General features: G+C 41.9%; 1 protein-coding gene across 2 annotated transcripts in view; it reads left to right on the forward strand.

The window, feature by feature from the left end:
- Window positions 1-23,176, forward strand: part of LOC137866143 (ephrin type-B receptor 1-B) — a 144,741-nt gene that overhangs the window by 91,578 nt on the left and 29,987 nt on the right. For both annotated transcript variants that reach the window (XM_068701843.1, XM_068701844.1), the window contains exons 5-7: window positions 1,914-2,249; window positions 13,148-13,272; window positions 20,850-21,012. In XM_068701843.1, coding sequence (XP_068557944.1) covers window positions 1,914-2,249; window positions 13,148-13,272; window positions 20,850-21,012 — 624 coding nt within the window. The remainder of the gene's footprint in view (window positions 1-1,913; window positions 2,250-13,147; window positions 13,273-20,849; window positions 21,013-23,176) is intronic.

Genomic DNA, 23,176 nt, shown 5'->3' on the forward strand with positions numbered 1-23,176 from the left:
TATCACTTAAGTGAAAGCAACATGTATGTAAGGCCAACCAAATCTGACAGGCACAGCTAAATGAACGCAAGCTGAAAGACTGTTCGTAATGTTCTCAACAAATTATATCCTATGGTGAATTAAAACAGCTAAAGATCACTGCAGATTACTGCAGATCATTGGTTAAGTGGCCGTCACATCTGATTTCTTGTGCCATCCCTGCATGTGTGGAGCTCGGTTGTAATTGGGACAAAAAGGTGTGACGACTTGTTCGCACCTAAACCAGGTTTTTTTTTTCTTTTTCTATCACTGTTGTAAGAATACATTGTTACAGACAGTGCAGGCATGAATACACAGAAATAGATAGTTTAGTGTGTTTGTGTCACAAGCATTTTCCACATGGGCAGATGTGCATTGCTTTTCCCAGCGATGCAAGTTTGTGGGCATGTGCATGTATGTGATGGATGTGCAGAGGATGCACGCGGTGTGAGTAACATATGAAGTGCTATAGTGCAGTCCCCAAGGGGAAAAGTGCTGCCATCTCCCTCATATGGCCTGTTCCTACCAGCACACACCCTTTTTCGCTGTATTTTCCCTCCGCATACAATACATCTGGTAGCATCCAAGGACCAAGTTATGTGCCATATGTACCATATAGTGTATCTGGAGCACTAGCTGTTCTCTTAGCCAGACCATAATAATCACACTACGGAGGGTCACGCCCTTCCTGTCACTGACCTCTCTGTTGTTGAGGCGCCGAGCCGAGGTCACAGCAGTAGCAGTGCCTTTCCCTCACCCTTGTGTTTTCTGCCGCTTTGTCCCAGCTCCCCAGGGCTATCCCACATGGCTTCGCTGCAACAATGATTAATTGTGTCTGTGTTGACTGAAGTAACTATCTGCCCTAAGCCCACGGTAATGGGAAACTCAAGTGCTGTGTCATAATATGCTTAAAAGTGTATATGCATGCTTGTTGTCATATTTTTCTCATGGATAAAAAAAGAGGAGAAGAAAGGAAGTAGAGTGTGTTAGAGAGCTGAGTAATTCTTCAAAGGGTTTCTAGAATTGAGCGGATTTTTATTTTCACAGTAGTCATGGTTTTAGAAATGGGTCAGTTAAACTCCTCTTTTAATGATAAAGGTCAGGTTTTATGGAGGATAAATTGGAACCAGATCAGCTCTGCAGGGCAGCCACACTTAACCTAAGCAGCACTGACTAAGGGCTTTGGCGAGCTTCTGCTTTATCGGCAGTGTCTGGTGTCTGACAAGAAAGAGCTGCCTCTGAGCAGCTGCACGGACACAGTCTCGGCTCAGCAAAATTATACACTGCCGTTAGAGAAGATTTTAACTCTTAGGAATTGTGTTCCAATTGCGGGAGGCTGAACAAGCCACTTTTCTACAACCCAATATTAAGCCACCACTCAAGCAAAACAATTATTTTATTATTTCTTGATTTCTTTCTGAATATCGTCTTTGAGGTTCTGCTCCAGCTGTGGGCTATGAGGGAGTGAATGGGAGCGTGAATCTCCAGAGCCACTTGGATAAGAATACTCCATGCAACACTGCATTTTGCTAAATAACCAATGTTTGATAGACACAAACTTTTCGCTGTATGATCTCTCTGGTTGTGAATGGAATAAATTAGCATTCCATTTGTGCTGAAGATGGAGAAAAAAAGGAGAAAACGACAAGTTGCTCTTCACAACAACACTTTATTACAGGGTTGGAAATTGACTAAATTGACTTAACAGCAGGCAGATTTATGAAACAGTTTTTTTTTTTTTTACAAGCGATGTGTTATTTTGCTTATAGCATCATGACAGCTTACCTTATGATTTGTCTAATATGAAATGGATCCATTTAAAGGTTCCATTTTTAAGCTAAATGATCTTAGCCAAAATAACATTTGTATTACATCTTTTCTCTGTGTGCCTTCAGGTGTCCCATCCAGCCCGAGGAACGTGATCTCCATTGTGAACGAAACGTCTGTGATCCTGGAGTGGCATTCTCCCAGAGAGACGGGCGGCCGCGATGACGTTGTCTACAACATAGTGTGCAAAAAGTGCCGGGCTGACCGGCGCTCCTGCTCCCACTGTGACGACAATGTGGACTTCGTCCCTCGACAGCTGGGTCTGACTGACATCAGGGTGTTCATCAGCAACCTGTGGGCTCACACTCTCTATAGCTTTGAAATACAAGCTGTCAATGGAGTGAGCAATAAGAGCCCGTACCCTGCCCAGCATGTCTCCATAGACATCACCACCAACCAGGCTGGTAAGTGGCTGCTACGGCTACGTCTCGTAATGATGGGGCGGTGGCATTGATGAGGATGACGATTATCTTTTCTTATCCATTTGAAATGGCAAATTTAGTGAAAGTTATACATACATGCTCTCTTTCTCAGCCTTCCTTCCCTGAATCAAAGTAATGGCTTTCCCTTTTGAAAACATAATGGAGGAGTTCAGTCTCAGACCCAAGACACAGCATGTTACATTTTCCAGGACAAGCGCAATTTACTGCACCATCCCTCTTTCCTTTGTAGTTTATTTACACATCAAATCCGATGATGTAAATAGCCCCAGTTTGCCTTTATCTTTGGGCATTCCAGAAATTCTTGCTTTTTAACACTGCTAAAGGTAATCATCCTTCAAAAAACAACACATGAGTCATTTATGAAGCCCCTTAAATGTTTTGAAGTTCACATCTGGAGGTTGCAGGCTGGTGCTTCACTGACTGACACGTCTTTTTGTTGTTTTTCTGTGGTATTTGTTTAATGAGACTTTGTTTTGAGAGCAATGCCGCACAGCAAGTCAGTACTTCTCTCTTCACGGAAGGCTACACCCCAGTTGAAACCTGTCTGTAAATCTACAGATTTATACACCGACGCTGCAGACTGAATTAACAAAAACAGCAAGAGAATTAATCTTATTTAATTCTGCCACTTTTTTAAATTTGAGCATTAAGCGGGATCTGAAAAGCCGTCATTTCTTGTTGCACTGTTCTAAGCTTAGCAGGCAACACACAGATGTGTTGAACTACAAGTTTCACCTTTGGTGTTGTATAACAGCTATGCAGCTTGCACTCTGTTCACTGCTCAATACTTTAATGTCAGACTGAACTGAAAGAGGCCGACCCAAGATAGAGGCTGTTGTTTTCAGGCTGAGATTTACTTCACTCCTGCTCTCTCTTCTTGTCTGTCTCCCTGTATGTTTGTGTTTGTGTGCATGTGTGTGCATCCTCTGTCTTTGCCTCTGATGGATCTGAGCCTAGCCAATGAAAATGACCTTCATCCTCTTATCTTTCTCTCTCTTTCTCCCCGCCTGTCTCTCTGTATGTTTGTGTGTGCTCATCCTCTAACTGTGCCCGATGGGACCTGAGCCCAGCCGATGGAAATGACAGGTCGAGGATATTGTCTTTGCCGGTCCTTTTTGCTACAGCGTTTTTCATGCTTTTGTAGATATTTGACTTGCACACAGAGGCACCTATCGGCACCTATATTGACCACGTGAAACATGTAGATGAGGCTCTCTTCGGTTTTCTGTGCTTCTGTGGGTGTGGCTGACCAATATCTGGGTTTTGGGTATCGGCACAATGCCGGGTACCGATCCGATGTCAGTGTTTAATTAAGAAGCTGTGCGCCTCACTGTGTGGAAGTGACTGGGACCATTCTTTTTTCTGTAAGGAAACATCAGGCTTAAACATTGCTTCCCTCACTTTGTAAATCAAAATGTAACAAATAAATACATAGACATAAATGTACTTAATTGTTATTTATTATTAAAATAATAAATAGTACACAAACAACTTGGTGAAAAAAAGGAATTGCAATCCAAATGTAACCCTTCTAAATGAAAATTCTAGTATTTAATATATATTGTATACAAACATATAATTGAAATGAATAGATCAGACCCATTATCCCCACTGATATCCAGTCCAATTTTTTTTAATCAGTATCATCCCGGTATCAATATCAGTGCATCTAGTGAAAAGCAAGAGATTGTTGATTAAGTTTACCTTTTGTTGGCCATCTCTACGCAGTCTGACCTAATGACAAAATACCTAATGTCAAATGAATTCAGAATTGTTGATGCACATTTCTACTTTAATTGTGGCATGAACTTACTTCACATTTATCCCAAAGACCAGTGAAATGGGAATTGCTTTATCCAGGTCTCTTTTGTATAGGAGTACGTTTGAAATTAAATCTGGCCCAGTTGGTGGAGAGGGCATACCGTATTTGATTACAACGACTCTCAGAAAAATGTAATGACCAACTGAACTTGTCTTTGTCTGAGAATGAGTCAGGGGGGGAGGGGGAGGGAAGACGGGGCGGGATGAAGAAAGGGACCGTTTTTTTTTTTTTTTTTGACCAGACTGCGACAGTGAAGGAGAGGAAAATGAGGGAGTAAATAGGTCTGATTATCAGGGTGGCCTAATGGTGCTGACTGTCCCCATTTGACAGGCTAATAGCACACTTGACAGATAGATGTAGAAGAAGCAATGCCCAGGCCTATTGTTGAAGTCTGCTGCAGTAATGAGGTGTCTGCCAGTAATCTGCCAGGCCCATGTCCAGCCCTATGTGGCCCTTTGTAGCCAGGTAATTGCAGTGTTCCTAGTTTCGACAGGGGGTTTCATTGGCAGGCCAATGAAAGGGCAGAAGTATTCGTGTTGATATTAATGCACTTCAAAAACTAAAAGATGAGACGCGCTTTAAAAAGTAGGGCTGTATTGTTGACGGTTCATGAAGAGTGCAATAAGGTTTACAGCATTTTTTCGAAATTCTCTCGTCCGTTCATTTGGTATTTTTATCCACTGCGCCCTCGCATGATGCAAGGTTGGGAGAGGTGGCGTAACAATATGCAAGTTCCATGTATAATAGGAGAGGTGTAGTTTGAGCCTGGAGGACCATGGAAATTCCCAATGCAATAACAGTCATCATACATAGAATGGGGTCATCGCACCAATCCAATATATTGTAATTGTTGCAAATGGGTAGTAATGTGAAAGAAAAACAACTATAATCCAAAAGAAGCCAGGGTGTTGGTGCCCATACTGTATATAAATAAAACCTTCTCTTCATCTCCTCATTAAAGATGAAAATAACTTGATTCCTTCAGCATCAGAATGACAACTTTCACACTTAACTGTATAACAAAAGCAAAGGATGGTACTGTTTGAACTAAACAGACGCACATTAAACAACCCTAATTCCACATGATGTCCTCTCTATGCCAGAGCCAGGACTGGCAGTAGAATAGACAGATTTCTTTGTTTATGTGACATAGTCATGTTTATGCGCATCTGGGATCGCACAGGTGCACACATAATCAGGACATGAAAGTTTATTTTGTTCGTTGAATATTGTCATTGCACTTCTAATTTAGATTAGAATTAGTTATCAGAAACACGTGACTCTGGAAAGCTATGATTTGGACTCTTAAATAATGGATGTGTGTCATGGAAGTGTGCACAAGAGCTCACACGTTCATAAAACATAATCAAATGATCACTTTACATTTTTGCCTGAAGAACGTGGCACGGTTAAAGGTGCTGCTCTCGGTTTCCTCTAAGTGCCTCTTGGCTCACCCTGTCAAGGTGGGCCATTTTTGTCATGTGCTGTTGTGCTCAGCACAGCTGTTAAAAAGGTTTGAGATGAGCAAAATGATTGCTTAGCAGATAATGATTAATCAACATACCCTTTTGTTTATCTTCCATTTCACCTATCCTCTTTGCAAACAACATGCGTGGATGTGCCTCGGCTTAATAGGGAGGGCCTGTAATATCAATCACATGCATGTACATCTCTGTTTAAAAAGGACTACTTCACTAATGTTCAATCTTATGTCAATTTACAGTCCGTATAGTGACTGGCTTATCCACAGCAAACAACATTCGCCAATAGCACACCAAAACCAACAGCTGCAGTCTCAGTTTAACTTTTAAGTTTCTGTAGTTTCAAAGTCTCACAGTTATGTCTGGTTAAAATAATGACAAGAGGCCTTCATACCAAAATAAGCCTTTCTTGCTCAAAATCACATCATCAGGCTCAAAAGCACATCATCGGGCATGGGTTTGTGGGGCTTAAATAGAGCTTTCCCATGAGATTTAGTCTGTTGACAAAGGTAATGGTACATTATTACCCTTCTAATACTATAGGAATGTCAACCTATGAGAGAATAGATAGGTGAAGTGGTCCTTTATTTCAGATTACCCAGGAAAGATAAAGTTTGTGCTTGTCTCAATGGAGTCTTTGCCTTTTCAACTTGACATGGCTTTAGTGTGGACTGTCGTGAGATTAAGGAAAACCAAGAGACCACCTGGAAAACAGTAAGGCAGCAGTTGTTAGAGGGGTTGTGGTGTAAATTGGCCATGAGGAGACAAAGGTGAGAGGAGGAAAAGTGGACCAGGAGGAGGAGAGGAGGGAATAATGGAGGTGAGGAGGAAGTTGAAGGGATTTAGTGTGAATCACCGAAGAGGCCATTTAACTGCCCTCGATCCCAGTGTGTGTCTGGGAGGAAGGACTGATCAATAGTGTGATTTAGGAGTTCATTCACTGCCTGTGCTCTCCAGGAAATGCGCGCACACACACACACACACACACACACACACATACACACACATACAGATACAGACATACAAAGACTATATACAGTGCCCTCTTAGGTGATCATTCACACCTGGTCTGAATTTAGTCATCTTTATCTAGCTATTGAACCGTAGCCATTTTTCTCTCTCTTTGTGAAATAGTGTGGTTTAATTTTAAGGGTACGACACACTCTATGCATTCAGTGAATGTATTAAATTGCTAAATTACCACAATGATAAATATATAGTAGTCAGGTTGTGGCCGATAAAAAGTGAAAACTGGTGAAAACTACAGCCATGCCATCTATGATTTCTTCTGTAATCCATCCTGGACACTTAAACCCATTACTGATTCAGATGGTGAGTGGATTTTTCATTTTTTACACATTTTACAACTCCTTTCTACTCTGGGTGGTTATGCAAGGGTGGTTTGATGAACAATATATGAGAAAAAAAGTCAATAAAGGTTGTGACTGGTGCTATCTTTTTCAACTAATGCCTGATGCTCAACAGTTCTCTGGTCTTACTGGCACAGCCTTCTTGACCTAGATTATGTGCCAACAGTTCCTCAGACCACAGAATGCCAACTATATCTACAAACAATCCTTCTCCACTTAGCTGCTCTGTTTGGAGAGCTATTCCCACAGAAATGCAAACACCTCTTTCCTCGGCCTTCTTTGGGCAAGTACGAACGGGTGGGTTGCATTCAAGATACTAAGATGTTATGCGCTGGACTGAAATCCAAACAACTAGATGAATTAAAGAGATCTGCACTCTGTGGGGTTCTAAAATGAGATGAGATGTTAGGCAAACATGTCTGTGGAGGGTATTCCAGTCACTACTCATTATGTCTTTACAGTTTACAGCTTACAAATTCTTTCCATTTGTTTTTTGGGGGTTGCCTTTTTCTTTGTTTTTTTTCCCTCCCTTTCACTGTTGCTTCCATGTATCAGAGCTAGGGTGTCCATCATCTTAGACAGTTCTTCAGGCTCTCTCAGAGTGCTGTTCTCATTTCATTTGATGCCTGTTCTCATAAATGTTGGATCCCGTCCCTGGACCCAAAAAGAGAGGTATTAGCTGCAGGCAAAACTAAAAGTGTGGGCTTGAATGCTACTGAGCCTGCTCATCAATTCTGATGTCTTAACATAGTGTATTAAGTGATGCTAGGAAGCGTGTGTGTGTGTGTGCGTGTGTGTGTGTGTGTGTGTGTGTGTGTGTGTGTGTGTGTGTGTGTGTGTGTGTGTGTGTTTGTAGCTATGTGAAAGTAAGCTTATGCAGTGTACAAGTCCTTTTTTTAATAACATAGAGCTCAGAATCCTCCGCGTTTAATGTGATTTTGAAAATAATTCCAACCATGGTTCCTTGACAGAAATCCATGGTGCTGAACTGATCCCTCTTTATGATGTTTGAGAGAAGCCCATTACCATGTAGTCATGGCTGGCTTGGCCGTCTGAGCCCCTACTAATAGGGAGGGTAGTAGTTAAACCTATGCCTTTGACAGAAGCACAGCACATGACTATAGGCTGCTCTCCTCATCTGAGACACTGAGCCCCTATTAGGAGGCTGCGTGGTTCAATGGTGTGCCAGCATCTTAAAGCACAAACCGCAAGTGCACTACAGAAAAAGAGCGGCTTGGCTTGAACTCATGGTTGTGAGTGTGGCCATATGTATGTATGCTCTTTTCTATATACAAAGTTAAATGGGAATTTAGTCCAAGATCAGCTGACCAAATATAGTGCAACTTTCTGTCCAATCACTTCACTGAGAGTCACTGAGGCAGAGCAGGAAATTCCAGCTGGGAATTTAAAATTGAAAGCTGTGCTGCATGAGGAACACAGACGGCCGTCTGAAGTCAGTCTTTCCAAGGAATCTCACAACAAGAGAGAAGACGCAGTGAAGGGAGAGAGAGAGAGAGAGAGAGAGAGAGAGAGAGAGAGAGAGAGAGAGAGAGAGAGAGAGGTTAGATAGTTATTTTGGGGTGGAACTAGAATTTGTTCATTTGGGGAAACAGGAGTTTAGGGCGCTTTACCCATACAAACAACTAAAAGTAAGGATATCGCTGTATGAGTTTTGACAATTCTTTATATTTGTCACTAATGAGTCCCCTAACTTTATGGAAGTGCACTAATAAAACACTGGAGTGCACTTTTAGGATATAGAACAGCATGTTTGATATGCTGACTGACCCTTCTCCATATGAATTATGGGTACTGCACACTGATGTAACAATAATGAAAACAGAGGCTCAGGTCTGTGCCAGACATGTAAAATGATGCCCCTGCTCATCTGTATTCCAAAGTAGATTAATCGTACAAAGGTAAAGAAGCTTTTATTCTTTCATCACTTTCTTTCAAACCCTCTCTCCCCTATTTCTCTCCGTCTCTCCTCTCCTCTCTCACTTTCTCTCTGTCTCCGTCAGACACGGGGAGGCTTTGACTTTGATTAATGGTGAGCCAAGCTCTGCATTAAAAGCCAGGGGCAGCGAGTGGGGCCAGATAAAAGTGGAGCACAGGAGCAAGGGATGGGAGGGATGGAGGGAGAAGAGAGGAGTGCAGGACACAGTCACCAATCACTGTCACCATCATCGTCCCAGGGTGACAGTGGGGGACGCAATGGAGGGGACAGCGGTGCTTCATTGGGCTGAACCTCACCCTGATACAGGCACAGCACATTGTCTCTGACAGGCTGTTCCCACATAGGCTACTAGGACACACAGAGACACATACTGAACATGTGCACACGCTCTTTATTTCTCTCCTGCTTTTCCTATCAAACACGGTCACTGTGTGTCCAGTGGGACACGGCAGTGAGAAAAGTTTTTCATATATTTATAGGCAGTGTTGTGAGAATTTGTGTTGGAAAGGTAGAATTTAGAAGAAATCAATCCAGCCTAATATGTCAGACTAAATTGCCATTGTATGAAACTTCATTAAGTTTGACATTGTGTTTGTGTTACCTAGGGTTAACTTTGCCTCAGCTGACAGTGACATATTCCCGTCTTTGTCATTTTCAGTTGGCATAGAAACTTTCGTAGCACTCACTAAGTTGTTGGTTAAAAGAACAAACATGAGTTGTGGGGGTTGCTCTGGCACAGGAAGATGATATCTCAATCTTTAAACCCACCCACAAAGCTCTGATTGACTTGGTTGTTTCTCCAAATTGGGTTAAAAGCCCTCAATAAACACAACACCAGACCTTTTTGAATTGCCGAAAAAAACCTGAGATGTGGGCCGTGATTCATAGGTCTCAACCCAGGCTATATACACTAGCAAAGGTTTAATTACTAGACGCTTTGAAACATACAAAAAAAACATTTTCTGGTAAAAAATTTATGTTTTTCTGCCTGTGCGCCTGAATGCACGAATTGAGTGGGGACCAGGACTCGGGTCTGGGGCTGTGGTAATACCTCTCCTTCCCTTTTTTCCACTGTAGGAATTTCTATGTGGAGTGCCCCTCCCCTGGGTCTGTCAGGAACAGTGTGTGCCTGTGGCCGGTAATTGATAATGCGGCCCAGGCAGCCCTAGCCCTGGTCAGTGGAGCGTGAACCAGCCTGAGAGGCAGAGAGGCTGAAGTGCACCGAGGTGAAGCTTAGCCCTCACACTCTCAGTCTAGGGTGAGAGAAAGAGAGGGGGGAGGGAGGGAAAAAGGGAGGGAAAAAGGGAGGGAAAGCAGGAGGTGAGAGCCAAGGGAGGCATGTAACAGAATCCATTTGCAGTGACAAGATAAACAGAGCTTATTCATTTGTTTACAGCTACATTTTAGGTAATCATCTGAAACTTAAATCATCAAATATTTACCCAAATCACAGATGTAGAATAAGCCGTCTTTTGTACATAACACAATTTACAACAACAGCCCCACTGAGTGAAAAGTTCAGCTGCTTTTCTCCTTACAGAACTCCTTCGACCATCGAGTGGTTATTCTAGAGTGAAGTACAATGAGAGGAAAATAAATAGAAGCATTAAGGAGTCTGATTTAAAAAAAATCAGATCATTTAGCGGTGAGAGGGTGCTATTTGCAGCCTTTTGAATCAAGGAGTTATTCACAAAATGGTGAGTGGAGACCAGGTGGAGCGATGACTAGGCCTCAGCAGCAAGCAGGCCGACAGCCAAGAGGCTGATGGGCACACAATGAAGAGCATGGGCTTGTGTTGGGCTGTATTTATGCCTGCAGACATGAGGGTGGAGATTTGTTTCCAGCACTGTATACAAGCACCAGGGCTTTGAACTTAATAGGAGCAGAATCAGTTTTCAATCAAACTTACTTGTACACTCACAAGCTGTTTTGATGAGTATGTTTGGTTGGATTCATATTTGAACTTTGAGACTAAATTAGAGTTTATCTTAGCACCTTGGAAGAGTTTGTGATCTTACAGTAGATTTTGGGGCATATTCACATGGCATTAAAGAGATTAATTTGTACATAAAAGCTAAGTAATTTGTATTTTTGCTTCATATTTTTGTAACATTTTTATAAACTTTATTCATGTCTGTCTCTGAGAACCTGAAACCAGCAAGCAATAATCAAATTTAAATCATTTAAAAAAACATCCTAGTTTAACACTCGAAAATGAATCTGCTTCATCAGCACTGTGCATGCGATTTGATCAGTTTATATTGACAGTGCTGGCAACATGATTAAACAGCTGTGCAACTGCCATCAAATTCTGATTCAAATGTTGCTCTGCACTGATTGGTGCGTGGAAGTAAGAGACATAAAAATGTTTTCAACCGATCCCGTTCACCTCAAACCGGTAAGAAGAGCAGAGAGGAAAACACAATACAGAAATCTCTGAAATGCAATAACTACAACTGTTTCGAAAATGTTTTGTTCATGTAGGACCACACCATTTAAAGTAAGAAGATGATGAAGAAATATATTTGCAAGGCCTTAAATCCACTGAAGAATCCCCTGCTACACAGCAAATGGTGCATTTTAACACAAATTGAACAGGGATTTGTTCAGAACAAATAGAGGAAAACAAAACATGATAATTAGCATAACCAATGAAAAGACAAAATACATCCAAAAGCTTTTACTTGATTATCAGGGATCAAAATGAGCCCTGGGAAGTGTATAATAATATGAACTGTGCAGATTTTAGAAACTCACTCACCTGCACTGTCTGTGACATTTAGAAACATGTCAGTGAGCCCCTAGATTACACATATTAACACAACAAATAGATACAGAAAAAGTGAATATCAGCACCAGGGAAATGTACTTTTACCTCACAGGGGAGACAGTCTGAGCTACCCTGATGCAACTGTCAGCAGTGACAAGATATCCGCAGATTTGTTAAATGTCAACAGTGTGGAAATCTGCCACGGTATCATAGACTCTGCAATAGCATATGATACCTGTACTGATGGTAAATTAAGCTCTTATTACAAACCTGTAGTCCAGATAACAGATAAGAAGTTAAAAAAAAAATGCTTTCAGCTCATCAGATGCTGCCCTTGTTCAGACGTAGGTCTTGTTACATCTGAGTATTAAATATCCAGTGTTTCAACAGGGTATGGTATTTGTGACTTCAGTCAGTAAAATCAGTTCTACTCGGGCTTTTGTCTAACTGAAATTTAAAGATGTGAAATCATACACAGAAACAAGCGCTCACACAATCAATTTTGTGTCATTTTTATCAAGTGATGTGAGTTACAGAACATTAGAGAATGACTTATATTGAGACATTGTCTAGAAATATGTCACGACTTGTTTTCTTTCCTGCCATAGTAACATTTTACAAAAACCAATGGCGATTATTACTAAACATTATTACGTCATGTTGTTTAGTATTGCCATATGTAGACCTTTGGACTGTTATTCCTGCATCCAATGCATCCTGAGGATGCCACACTTAGTGTTCTTATATCTGCCCATGTAGCCAAAATGATTTAGTCCAAAAGCGGACTAAATCCTACATGATTGGTTGCTGGACTCACGCCGGACTCGTGGTGACTGACCATTCTGGCGCAAAGGTAGTCGGAGTCCTGCTAACTAGAGCTGACACTCGGCCCAAGTCCACACCCTCAAATCTTTTCCAAATCTGGCAGCCTTATTTTGGCCAAAGCCAGCACATATTTGGTCCTGCAGTGCCAGAATATGGCTGAGTGAAGCTCTGATTGGCCTGACTCTGCTGGCTACCTGGGTAATGATGAGAGTTGTTTAAACTTAGATTCTGTGATGATTACTGATAGCTAATGATGGTTTGTTCTGGGTACACACATTGGATGATATGTATTGCAATTGTGCACTAATTGTAGAATGCGCATCGTCATCCTTGGAAGTCTTGGAAGTGTGGATAATGTACCAACTATAACTAGCTGTCATAAAAGATAGCCTGCTTGATATACTAATTTATAAATCTAAAGTAAATGTGGCCATGGCTCCACATGTGCATGTTTTAGGTAAGAATTAACTGGCCGGCGAACTGTGCTGCACACATAATCTAAACTCTCACCTTGTTGTTGAGAGAATACGGCTGGGTGTTTTTCTTTACCAACAGTTTGGGTTGGTATATCTGTAATAATCAATGCTTTTCTAGAAATGTATTGATTTTGTGTTACTCTCTCTGTACCTTACAGCTCCCTCCATAGTTCCCATCATGCACCAGATCAGCTCCACAATGAATAGCTTCACACTGTCTTGGCCACAACCAGAACAGCCCAATGGCATTATTCTGGACTATGAACTGCGCTACTACGAAAAGGTAAGATAAATGTGTGTGTGTGTGTGTGTGTGTGTGTGTGTGTGTGTGTGTGTGTGCGTGCGTGCGTGCGTGCGTGCGTGCGTGCGTGCGTGCGTGCGTGCGTGCGTGCGTGCGTGTGTGTGTGCGTGCGTGTGTGTATATATATATGTGTGTGTCTAAATGCATAAATGTACATGTTTATATCCTATGCATATACAGCATACTGTAAGTCTATATTTATTTGTGTGAAGTGCCAGCTCTGGTGTTGTCTCCTACTCTACACATGCATAGCAAACTGCATGTAAAGCACCCCAAGACTCCCCTGGGTTGATAATATGTTCTTTCACTGTGTTCACTCCATCTCTCCCACTGTTCTTTGGTTTCTGCAGCTGATGAAGTAAATAGGTTGACCTCTGCTCCAGGCCCACTCTACACAGTGCAGAAACTTGTCCTGCTGTGAAAATGCATTGCGTCTCGGGGGTGGGGGGGTCACATCGACCCGTCTGCTCACACACAATACGTCTGCTTTATTAAGTCGCTGGCCCTACCCCACAGCGCCACTGTTGCTCCAGTATTGACCTGTAGGCTTTTCCCAAGGCCTTGGACATAATCGGAGACTCTAGCTTTTTGTTTGGGACCTTGTATGTCCTCCTAAAGCTGATCGATAGTTATAGCAAGGTTGGTCATGCACTTTTTTTCCCTCCCAGTCTTTGTCATCTTAAGCTAAGACTTTTGTTGGTGCACCTTCACCCATGTTCTGCTCTCCAAGTAAAGGACAAAAATCAATATAGTTTTATAAATGTTTTTCTTTTTCTGTTGAGTTATTTATTTCCCACAAACTCATTTTGGCTGAGGTTCGTGGATCAATATTCACAGCTCCACCTTAGAATAGTGTTTGTCACATTTAGCATTTTCTATCAGAGAGAACAACAATCATGTTTTTAAATTATGTTTGCAGTTGGAAACTCAGTTATCCAATAATAGCTGCATTGCTTGCTGTTTCCCCCTCTGGTATTGCACAGGTCATGAAATTGAATCCGATTGCCATTGCCTTGAGAAACCTTATCTGCCAGACAGCTTAGTGTCGTGTAAATAACACTCATACAGCCTCCCATTAGCTCATGAATATCAATGAAACCAAATCCTGTTGATGTTTATGTAGCATGCCTTCTCACAAAACGATGAGCACGGCATAATCACAAATTACTGAATTAACAAGGACAAGATTGCTAATTGCACTGGGATGATTCAGGTGACAGAAAGGTTGCGCTTTACGCTGTCTACCTCTGTCTCAATGTACCTTTCTATCCCCCTGTACGTGTGTCTATCTAGAAAATGTACCACCATGTGAGTGAGAGTAAGACACATAAGATGAGTCAGAGTGATTGCTTTGTTACACCAGGCTGTGGAGATGAGATTGCCACATTGGCGGTCCTCCCTTGACACTCTGTATTTTGGATCTGACAAGGCTTTTTATAGGCACTAAACATACTTTTCCTCAGCCAGCCACTGCTGTCCAAAGTGCCACTGCTGATGTGTTTTTGTGCCTGATTAAGCACCAACTCTCAGAAGCAAAAAAAAACAAAACAGATGGTGGCAAATCTAATGCCATGTGTGTAATTTCCATACCAGTTGAAATTTATTACACACAAGCATGATGAAAAGTCGGCATAAATTCTCAGTGTCACACATGTTGGCTCTGGTTGCTGTACATCCATGTTCAACCTCCTTGTTGCATATATTGAGAAGCCAGGAACTAAATTGCATTCCTTCGAGGTCAGTCCTGCCAGCTTTCCATTGATTCTCTGAATGCTTGAGAGGTCCAGAAAATCGGGAAGTTTCATGCAGCTGTAAAGTGATGATGTGGTCTTTTAGTCATAAAACTAAATTATGGAGGGATGCCTCTTACCATATCTATCACAGACTCCCAGCTTTACCCATTGCTATGTGTAACTTATAGGCTGGATAAAAAAAAGAAGCTTTTTTTTTTTTTTTTTAAATGTAATGGCCTTGCTATTCTCACCTTCTTTTTTATGCATCTCACTGATGCTTGCATTAATCTGAGAGCAGTCACACTGTTATAGTTCTGGAGTTGATTGTCTCAGCGTGCCTGGCACAGTCCGCTAGTCTTTAGCACAGCAGAGAGCTTTCTCTCGACAAACTCTTAACAGGAAGCTCCCTATACCCATTTACAAGAGCCACTTCTCAAGCAGCATGGCATTGTCACACTCTGCATTGAGTAATACCTCAGGGTAATCATAATCATCAAGAACATTCAACTTTTTGTCTTTTTACAACCTTTGCTTAATGTTGTGGTTTTACCCATCTACCTGATAATATGTTTTGCACAACTGTTATTCTAGACGCACATTTTATATAAATTATTCTTTTTATAGAAAATTTAAGTTGTATTTGTATTTTTCTTAAGGCTTTTGTTGTGGCTTGTTTGTCTTGATTTGACAGCTCACAGTAGATGGTAAGTAATAAAATATGAAGTTGTCCTGGGATCAAGGTCCACTGATGGTTTTGAACTATGGACATTGTGCTTACACTCTAACAAATATTGTTCACCAGGCACATCCAGGACGTACACATGAATGGCACAGAAATATTGTCATTAATACGGTTTTCTTATTTGGACCAGTGTTTATCACATGACCTGCAATTCCAACGGTGGCCACTACCCTAAAAAAGCTCTGTTCCTTGACACAACTTCACAGTTTTGTCTATTAGCCTGAATTAAGACCAACAACAGCCCTTTTGCAAGAGGCTGCATGTTATTTACGGTACCATTGAGATAAAGAAATACAATCCAAGAAGTCTAGTGTGAGTAACAGTGTAATGTGTTTAAAGGCTTATCAGAGTAGAAACATCTGTTTGCAGCTTGTGATGACCCCCCCTCCTTTCTCTCTCTCTCTCTCTCTCTCTCTCTCTCTCTCTCTCTCTCTCTCTCTCTCTCTCTTTTTTTCTCTCACTTTACGACCACAAAAAGCAAGTATTGTTTATCGATCTCCTACAATACTTTCAATACTGCTGACAGCGCTGCACACGCATCTTCTACACACAACAAACAGTGCCGTCCATTGTTCTAAAACAAAATTGTTGCCGAATAATGCACATGGAAGGAAAATGTCAAATTGCACCGCAGCAGTCAGTGGGACCTGTGTCGTTTGGCTCTTTTTACATACAAGTCTTGCAACAACAAAAAAATAACTGATGCAATTCAGGCTTTTGTTCATAAATATAATAAATCAGTTTTCAAAAGTTACCTGGGCCCCCCTTACAAACCCGCTTCCGGCCCATGACATGACGAAAAGGGATGGTAATGATTTAAATAGAATGCATTTTGACAGTTTCACCTGAAAGCTGTAGTGAGTGCTGAAGGCTGTTCTCTCAATAGGCTTCACTCCCTTTTTCAACCCACCGTCTCATTGCAGAGTAAGTGGTCCTGGGACTCCGTAAATTGGGAAGCAAGACGAAATAAATTAAAGGTTTTCAGAGAAAAAGTAGAATCCCATGCTCCCGGTCTATCCATTTTCCACATACCCTTTTTCCTCTGGTTGCCTGAAATTTTGGGGAGGGTGGAAATAACTCAGCATAGCAGAGGTCAGGCCTTCCATTAAGGCTGGAGCAGAGCAGCCACTGGCTCTGAGTGCTGATGACTCTGTGTATTGGTGTCAGAGAGAGGGTGTGTGCATGTGTGCGGGAGCTTCTGTCAGTGTTTGTGTGTGAGTGTCAGCAGTAGTTCAGGTGCATCCATTCTGGATGACAGCAGTACTGTCATGCTGCAATGTGAGAAATTCAAGAATCAAATACAAATTTACAGCATATCACCAGGATCTGCAGCAACATCTGCATTTTTGGCACTCTGAAATCCACCTTGTACTTTACATACAATTAGCAATTCCTCAGAAGAGAAGCCAGGAGTACGTATTTATTCTTCTTCTCTACCTGCCAGCCTTCAGAGTCGACCACAGCACTTTTGTATACACACACAGATGTTGTAAAGACAAGTTTAGATTTTTAATGGAACCCGTGAAAGGCAGTACTTGTGCAGCACTCCCTCCGTCCCCAGCAAGGGTATTCACATTTCCTCCCTCTGACTCCCTTCTTCTCTCCCTCTTTGTTTGCCCCCATCCCCGCTCACTCAGGCCTCTTTGTTAGTCTCCAGGTGAACGGAATGCATTCAAAGAGCCACCTCAAAAGGAGGTGGCTGCAAAGGAAAAAATAGAAAAACTAACTGAAAGCACTGAGGCAAATACATTTGACTTCAAATGATACCGTAGATAAGGTGATCTCATCTCTCTCTTAGTATGCTCATTAATGTTTAGCGTATAGCTTTGCAGAATTAGAATGAGAGGGAAATCTTTTACATTGTGTTGCCATGTGGTGATATAGTTTGTTTTTGCATTATTTTAGTTTCTTTATTTCCCAAAACAATTAAGTCTTGAATGGTCTTTAATATCAGATATGATCATCATTGTATTTTCATTAATTTTTTAAATTAGAGTTCTTGAGGCAATGGTAATTATTTGCATTTGGTAATAAAATCCATCTAGTCTCTGAAATTTAAATTGTTAGCCCACATCGCTCACCCCTTTCTTTTCTTTTTGCCTTTTGACCATAGGCAATACATTTTAATTTGAACATTAATAGGGGATGTCACTTATTTCTTTCATTTCCAGTTTACAAACATAATATTAGAATGTTCTACCTCAAACACTCCCCTCACCCCTTTCCCTTTGTGCGAGTGTGGGTGTGTCTGCATTCGTGCACGTGTGTGAGCATGTGCAGAGGACACATGGTATCCACAATGACTGTCTTTGTGCCAGGTGGGCATGCTGTCCACACTTGCACACACACACACACACACACACACACACACACACACACACGCACATGTCATATAAAGTCAGGTTTATTTTTATAGCCCAATAGAAATATTGGCAGTTACGAAAGATAAACTGGAAGTTTTAACAAGAAAAAAATGCATTTATCGGACTTCCAGCAAAATGTTTGTTATAGATCCAGCGCTAGCGTGTTACGTCCAGTAAATTTAGTCAAGCCTTTAAAATGGGTCCAATTAAATATGTCAACATTAGCCCAGTATGTGTTGTCAATGTAGTTCCAAGTAGGTAGGTAGTTTGAGTATGTTATTGCACCTCTTGCCTATAAACAATATGTATTAGGAAGAGCATTCTGGCTAAGTTTGTCTCAGTGATTTTACTGAATGCTGCAGAGACTAAACTCCCCGCGGCGCTTCCTGTCTGTCACCCCTGGCAATGCTTTTGATTGGCTGCTCTGCCATCTGCCTTCCCACCTGAAACTCTCTCTTTATTTAGCAAGTTAGGGTGTGGTCCTCATAATCCCCATTTGACTGGCAGCAGGAGAGGACCTCTCGTGGCTGGAAGTCCCTCCTGGCATGGCCTTTTATTGGCTATCCCCTAACCTGCTGGAGTGCCAAATGCCACCTCATTTTATAAGTGGCAGATGTGGATGTGTGTGTGTATCTGTCTCATAATCCCTATTTGACTGGCAGCATGAAAGGGCCATTCCTAGCTGGTGCTCCCTCAAGGGATTCTCCCCCATTGGCTGATTGCCATCTGTCTGCTCACCTCTTCTCCATACAAACTCAACCGATTGGGGTGTGGTCCTGAGAAATACAGGAAGACTGATGGCAGCAATAGACAATTTCGGACCCCAAGTGGTCCACTCATCCAGATGAATAGGTGACTATGGCTCCAGTGTCTCACGGGGCTTCATGTCTTCTGCAGCTCTTTCAAACGTACAAGCTGCCTCTTTAAATTCCAGTTTCAGAATTTTAGAGTATTTGTATGCCACACATTGGCGATATGATAGATTGTGTGATCTAATGGACAAAAGGTCTGTGAGATGATTAAACTCTCTAACCCAGTTACATCCAGCATTCCATTTATAAACATCGCTTTCCTCTCAGAGATAGAATGAAAGCCTGTTGGTGCGATGCTCTCCCATTCCAAGCCCAAACATTTGTCTTCATCAAGCCCAGAGTGTCCAATAAGAGCTAATGTGATAGCACAAATCATTATGTGGGGTTGCTCCGTCTGCTCAATGATGGAGCAACCGGAATGATTCAATTACACCAATCAGATTGGATAATGATTTCGATGTGGGTTGCTTCTGCCTGGAGTTTCTTATCGCTTCCTGCCATCATCTTCATCCTCCTCCTTTCCCCCTCCCTCCTTGCTTCCTCGTTGCATATCTACCTTTTCCACTCCGCACTGTTGTCAACTCAGATTTGTTATTCATAGTTTCTCAGAGCGGCCATACATGTATTATAAGATGTAGTTCAGCATACAATAATGTGTTTACCAAGCTTTAAAAAACAGCCTGCCGCTATTTACACTGTTTTACTGACACAGGGAATTTTGTCCCTTCACTTTCAGCTGCCCCCTCCCTCTCTACAGTATTTCTGCATCTAGCTATCAGCAGCCTGCAGTGGTGGGTGTAGTGTAGGTGCAGTCTTATTTTCTGGCTGTCATATTCACTCTGGGTTATGGGAAGGTGACAGGCCTGAGTAATTACTGATCCCCCATATCAGATACCTCCAGCAAACCCCAAGCTACACTGCAGCAGACTGCCTGACTGGCTCTCTTGAGCCAGGAGAGAGAAAACCAGAGATACAGGATCTGGAGATCAGGTTCCATGGTCATTTATATAATGGTTGGCTATATGTATGCATACATACATGCACGTGGAAAAACTTAGATATTTAAATGCAAAACAGAGCATACAAAAAAGGGCAAATACCTAGATAGAATGTTAAAATAAACAGCAGTTGCACCGAGCATTTTTATAGCATTCCCTTTAATGAAATGTGTTCTATTGGTGGAACTGGCCTACCATCACATTTAAAAAGCAGCTTACTTCATACAACAAAACAAGATGATGTAATGTTCAAACTTCTTGCTGTAATTTAAAAAAGTGGCTCATAAAGCACATCTGAGAGAGACAAATATGTAATGCTATTCTATTACTGTTCAGAAGTAGCTAATGCTCTTTGTAATTTGCAAGAAACTATTGCCTTTAATATATTGTGTAGTGTGTTACTGTATAAATTGGACTTGCAGTGTGCATGTGTGAATGTTGGGCTTGTGTGTATTTTAATGTGTGAAATACTTGCTGCAGTGTTGTGTATTCAAAGTTCAAACTGACCAAAGCACTTAAGACCTAATTTTAAAGAGAGCTCATTACTCTTTTTTAAAAAAAATAAAAAAAAATCTATTCTTCTCTACTATCTGCTATTTTCATCCGTCCTCTGTCCATGTTGTTTACCAAAAGTTGACTAAAGGTCCTGTTTATTTGGTTTAGAACAACTACAATATACAGCCTAAACTGATTTCCTCCAAATCTGGTCCACTTGTTCCATACTATTTCCTGAATATACTACACATGATGAGTCTGCTTGTTGTCTCACTGTCAAACTCCTGCTACTACTGCTACCACTGGATCTTGTTTTGCCAGTGTTTTCTCAACTGTGTGGTTAAACGTCTTCCCGCTGACATCTTCGCTGTAAGTCATCTCTAACCTGTTCCCCGTGTGTTCACTGCTCTTTTTAGGACCATGCAGAGATTAACTCCACCATCCTGCGAAGCCAAACTAACACTGCACGCGTGGAGGGCCTCAGGCCGGGTACAGTCTACGTGGTACAGGTGCGGGCAAGGACTGTGGCTGGCTTTGGCAAATACAGCAGCAAGATGTGCTTCCAAACCCTCACAGATGGTAAGGATTGTCGAGCCAGGAGAAACAGCTCTCTCTGTCTCTCCCTGTCCTTCTCTGTCTCTCTGTCTCTCTGTCACACATACACACGCACACACACTCAAACTCTTTCTTACACTCTTGTCACTCCTTGTATTTGCTGTTGCATTATTATTAGTAGGTGAATTGGAGGGGAACTGTGATTTTGGATTATACTTCTATTTCTACGGCTAAATTAATTTCAGGTTTCAATGTGTGTGTGGGTGCTTTGAATATGTAGAACTGTGAGTGTCTTTTGTTTGTGCTTCTAACTGTGCTTGATCCAAAATGCTTAGCTAATTGGTTTTTCACCCGGCCCTTCTGTTGCTGGAGAGCCGTCCCAGAATGCATAGCTGTGATTAGTAGTTGATGAGATTAATTTTTTGCCATGGGGGGCTGGATTGTTGGAGAGGGAAAGGGATGAAGAGGAGCTGTAACACCTGCTTCACTGGCAAGGTTGTGGAACTAAGTTTATTAGTGTAAGTGCAAGGAGGTGTGTGCGCAGGGTTGGTGGTAGTGGTGTTGTTGTATATCACTTCTTCATGTAGTGCTTTTTCATAGAGCTGCTGGGCGGTAATATCGGTGCTAAAATCAACAAAGCATGCGGTGTGGATGGATTCAACAAATCACTGGATAACATTCAGAAGATTAGCCAAAGCGCATGCTTCACTGTGCCTTGCTGGTTGGTATACTTGACGACCATGCACGTGTGGCCATAGCTCAAAATGTAAAAAAAACAAAACAGGAAAGACGTTTTCACATTGTGCTGCGTTAATGAAGATGTTAATGATGAATGAGAGGGTGATGATCTTGAGAGAGGGGAAGATGGGAAGGTTATTAATGATGATGAAGGTGATCATTGTGGCTATTTACCAGCGCAGAGCAGATGTAGTGGCACCTTTGCATCACCCTCGCCCACAAATTATCTTTCTCTCAAACACACGAAGATGCACGCGCGTTGCACCCGCTCGCACAAACACTGTTTACAGTTCATCCGTTGGCTCGCTGCCATAGCACGACATTCGTCAAGGCAATTAGCAGCAGATGCTAGAGAACTGCTGACAATCACACCCACGGCTCCACCTCTGCCGGTTTCCCCCTTCCCCTGTCAAGCTGCTTCACTGTATCAGGAAGACACCACCTCGCCACCCAACCGCTGCTCTCCCTCCATGTCTTTTCTCAAAACATATAATCCCTTTTGTCTATCTGTCGGCACATCTTCATATGCCTCCAAAAGGTGTCTCTTTTTCACCTCTAGACACAAACACGCGTACTCGCGAGCAGTGAAGACTTGATTGACAGGTGTGATGAAAGAAAATGATTGGTCCATCAGTAGGGTTATTGATGTCACAATTCTCCAGTTTTCTAATAGGCTGAGGCCCTGCTAACTAACTGATTGTAATCGGAGCCTATTTTCTACTGGAGGTAGCTGTCAGATAGATGTCATATATATATATATATATATATATATATATATATATATATATATATATAGCTGTGTGGCTCTCAGGGAAAATCACCAATCACCATTCCCATATGGGTAAAGGGGAGATTTATCTAGATCTCTCACGCCTAATGTGCATCAAAAGAGAACAGGAAGACTGCCTGAAAACTTGAGAAGCCGGAAAATCATACACACTGTTTGCTTGAAAAGTACTTACATAAATGTGCAAGTTAAAAGAGTGAGCAATTCCTGTCACATTGAGTTTCCCTATATATCCCAGCTCTCACACTGCTTCGAAAATGCATTAGTTCTCCCTTTATCACTTTAATCCAATAGGCCCATTCTACACGGGGGATTGGATTTAGAAGCTGCTGATTTGCCTGCAGCATGCTAAATCCTGCATTGCTTTAACTACAGTGTTTGCTGGTGCTAAAGTCACGGGGAGACAGGCACACCAAAAGATAACTGAAGATTCTGCTGTGTAGAGTTTTTAGGCAGGCATTTAAGCTGTCCTCTGAACTACCACCAACCGGCCTCGGCTATGAACATAAAAATAAAACATGTTTGGGCTACATGTGTGATTGGCAGTAGATTACTTCCTTTTCAACACCTGAGAAACAACATTCCAAGGGGCACTTTCTTGTCTGCTCGTCTCTGACAGGTATTGCAGCAGAGAAGGCTGAGAGGCCGTCCCCGCTTTATTCT

The sequence above is a fragment of the Cebidichthys violaceus genome, unplaced genomic scaffold (genome assembly GCF_023349555.1).
Source record: "Cebidichthys violaceus isolate CVI_PGR_0920_01 unplaced genomic scaffold, fCebVio1.0.p SCAF_8, whole genome shotgun sequence".
NCBI classification, from domain to species: Eukaryota; Metazoa; Chordata; class Actinopteri; order Perciformes; family Stichaeidae; genus Cebidichthys; species Cebidichthys violaceus.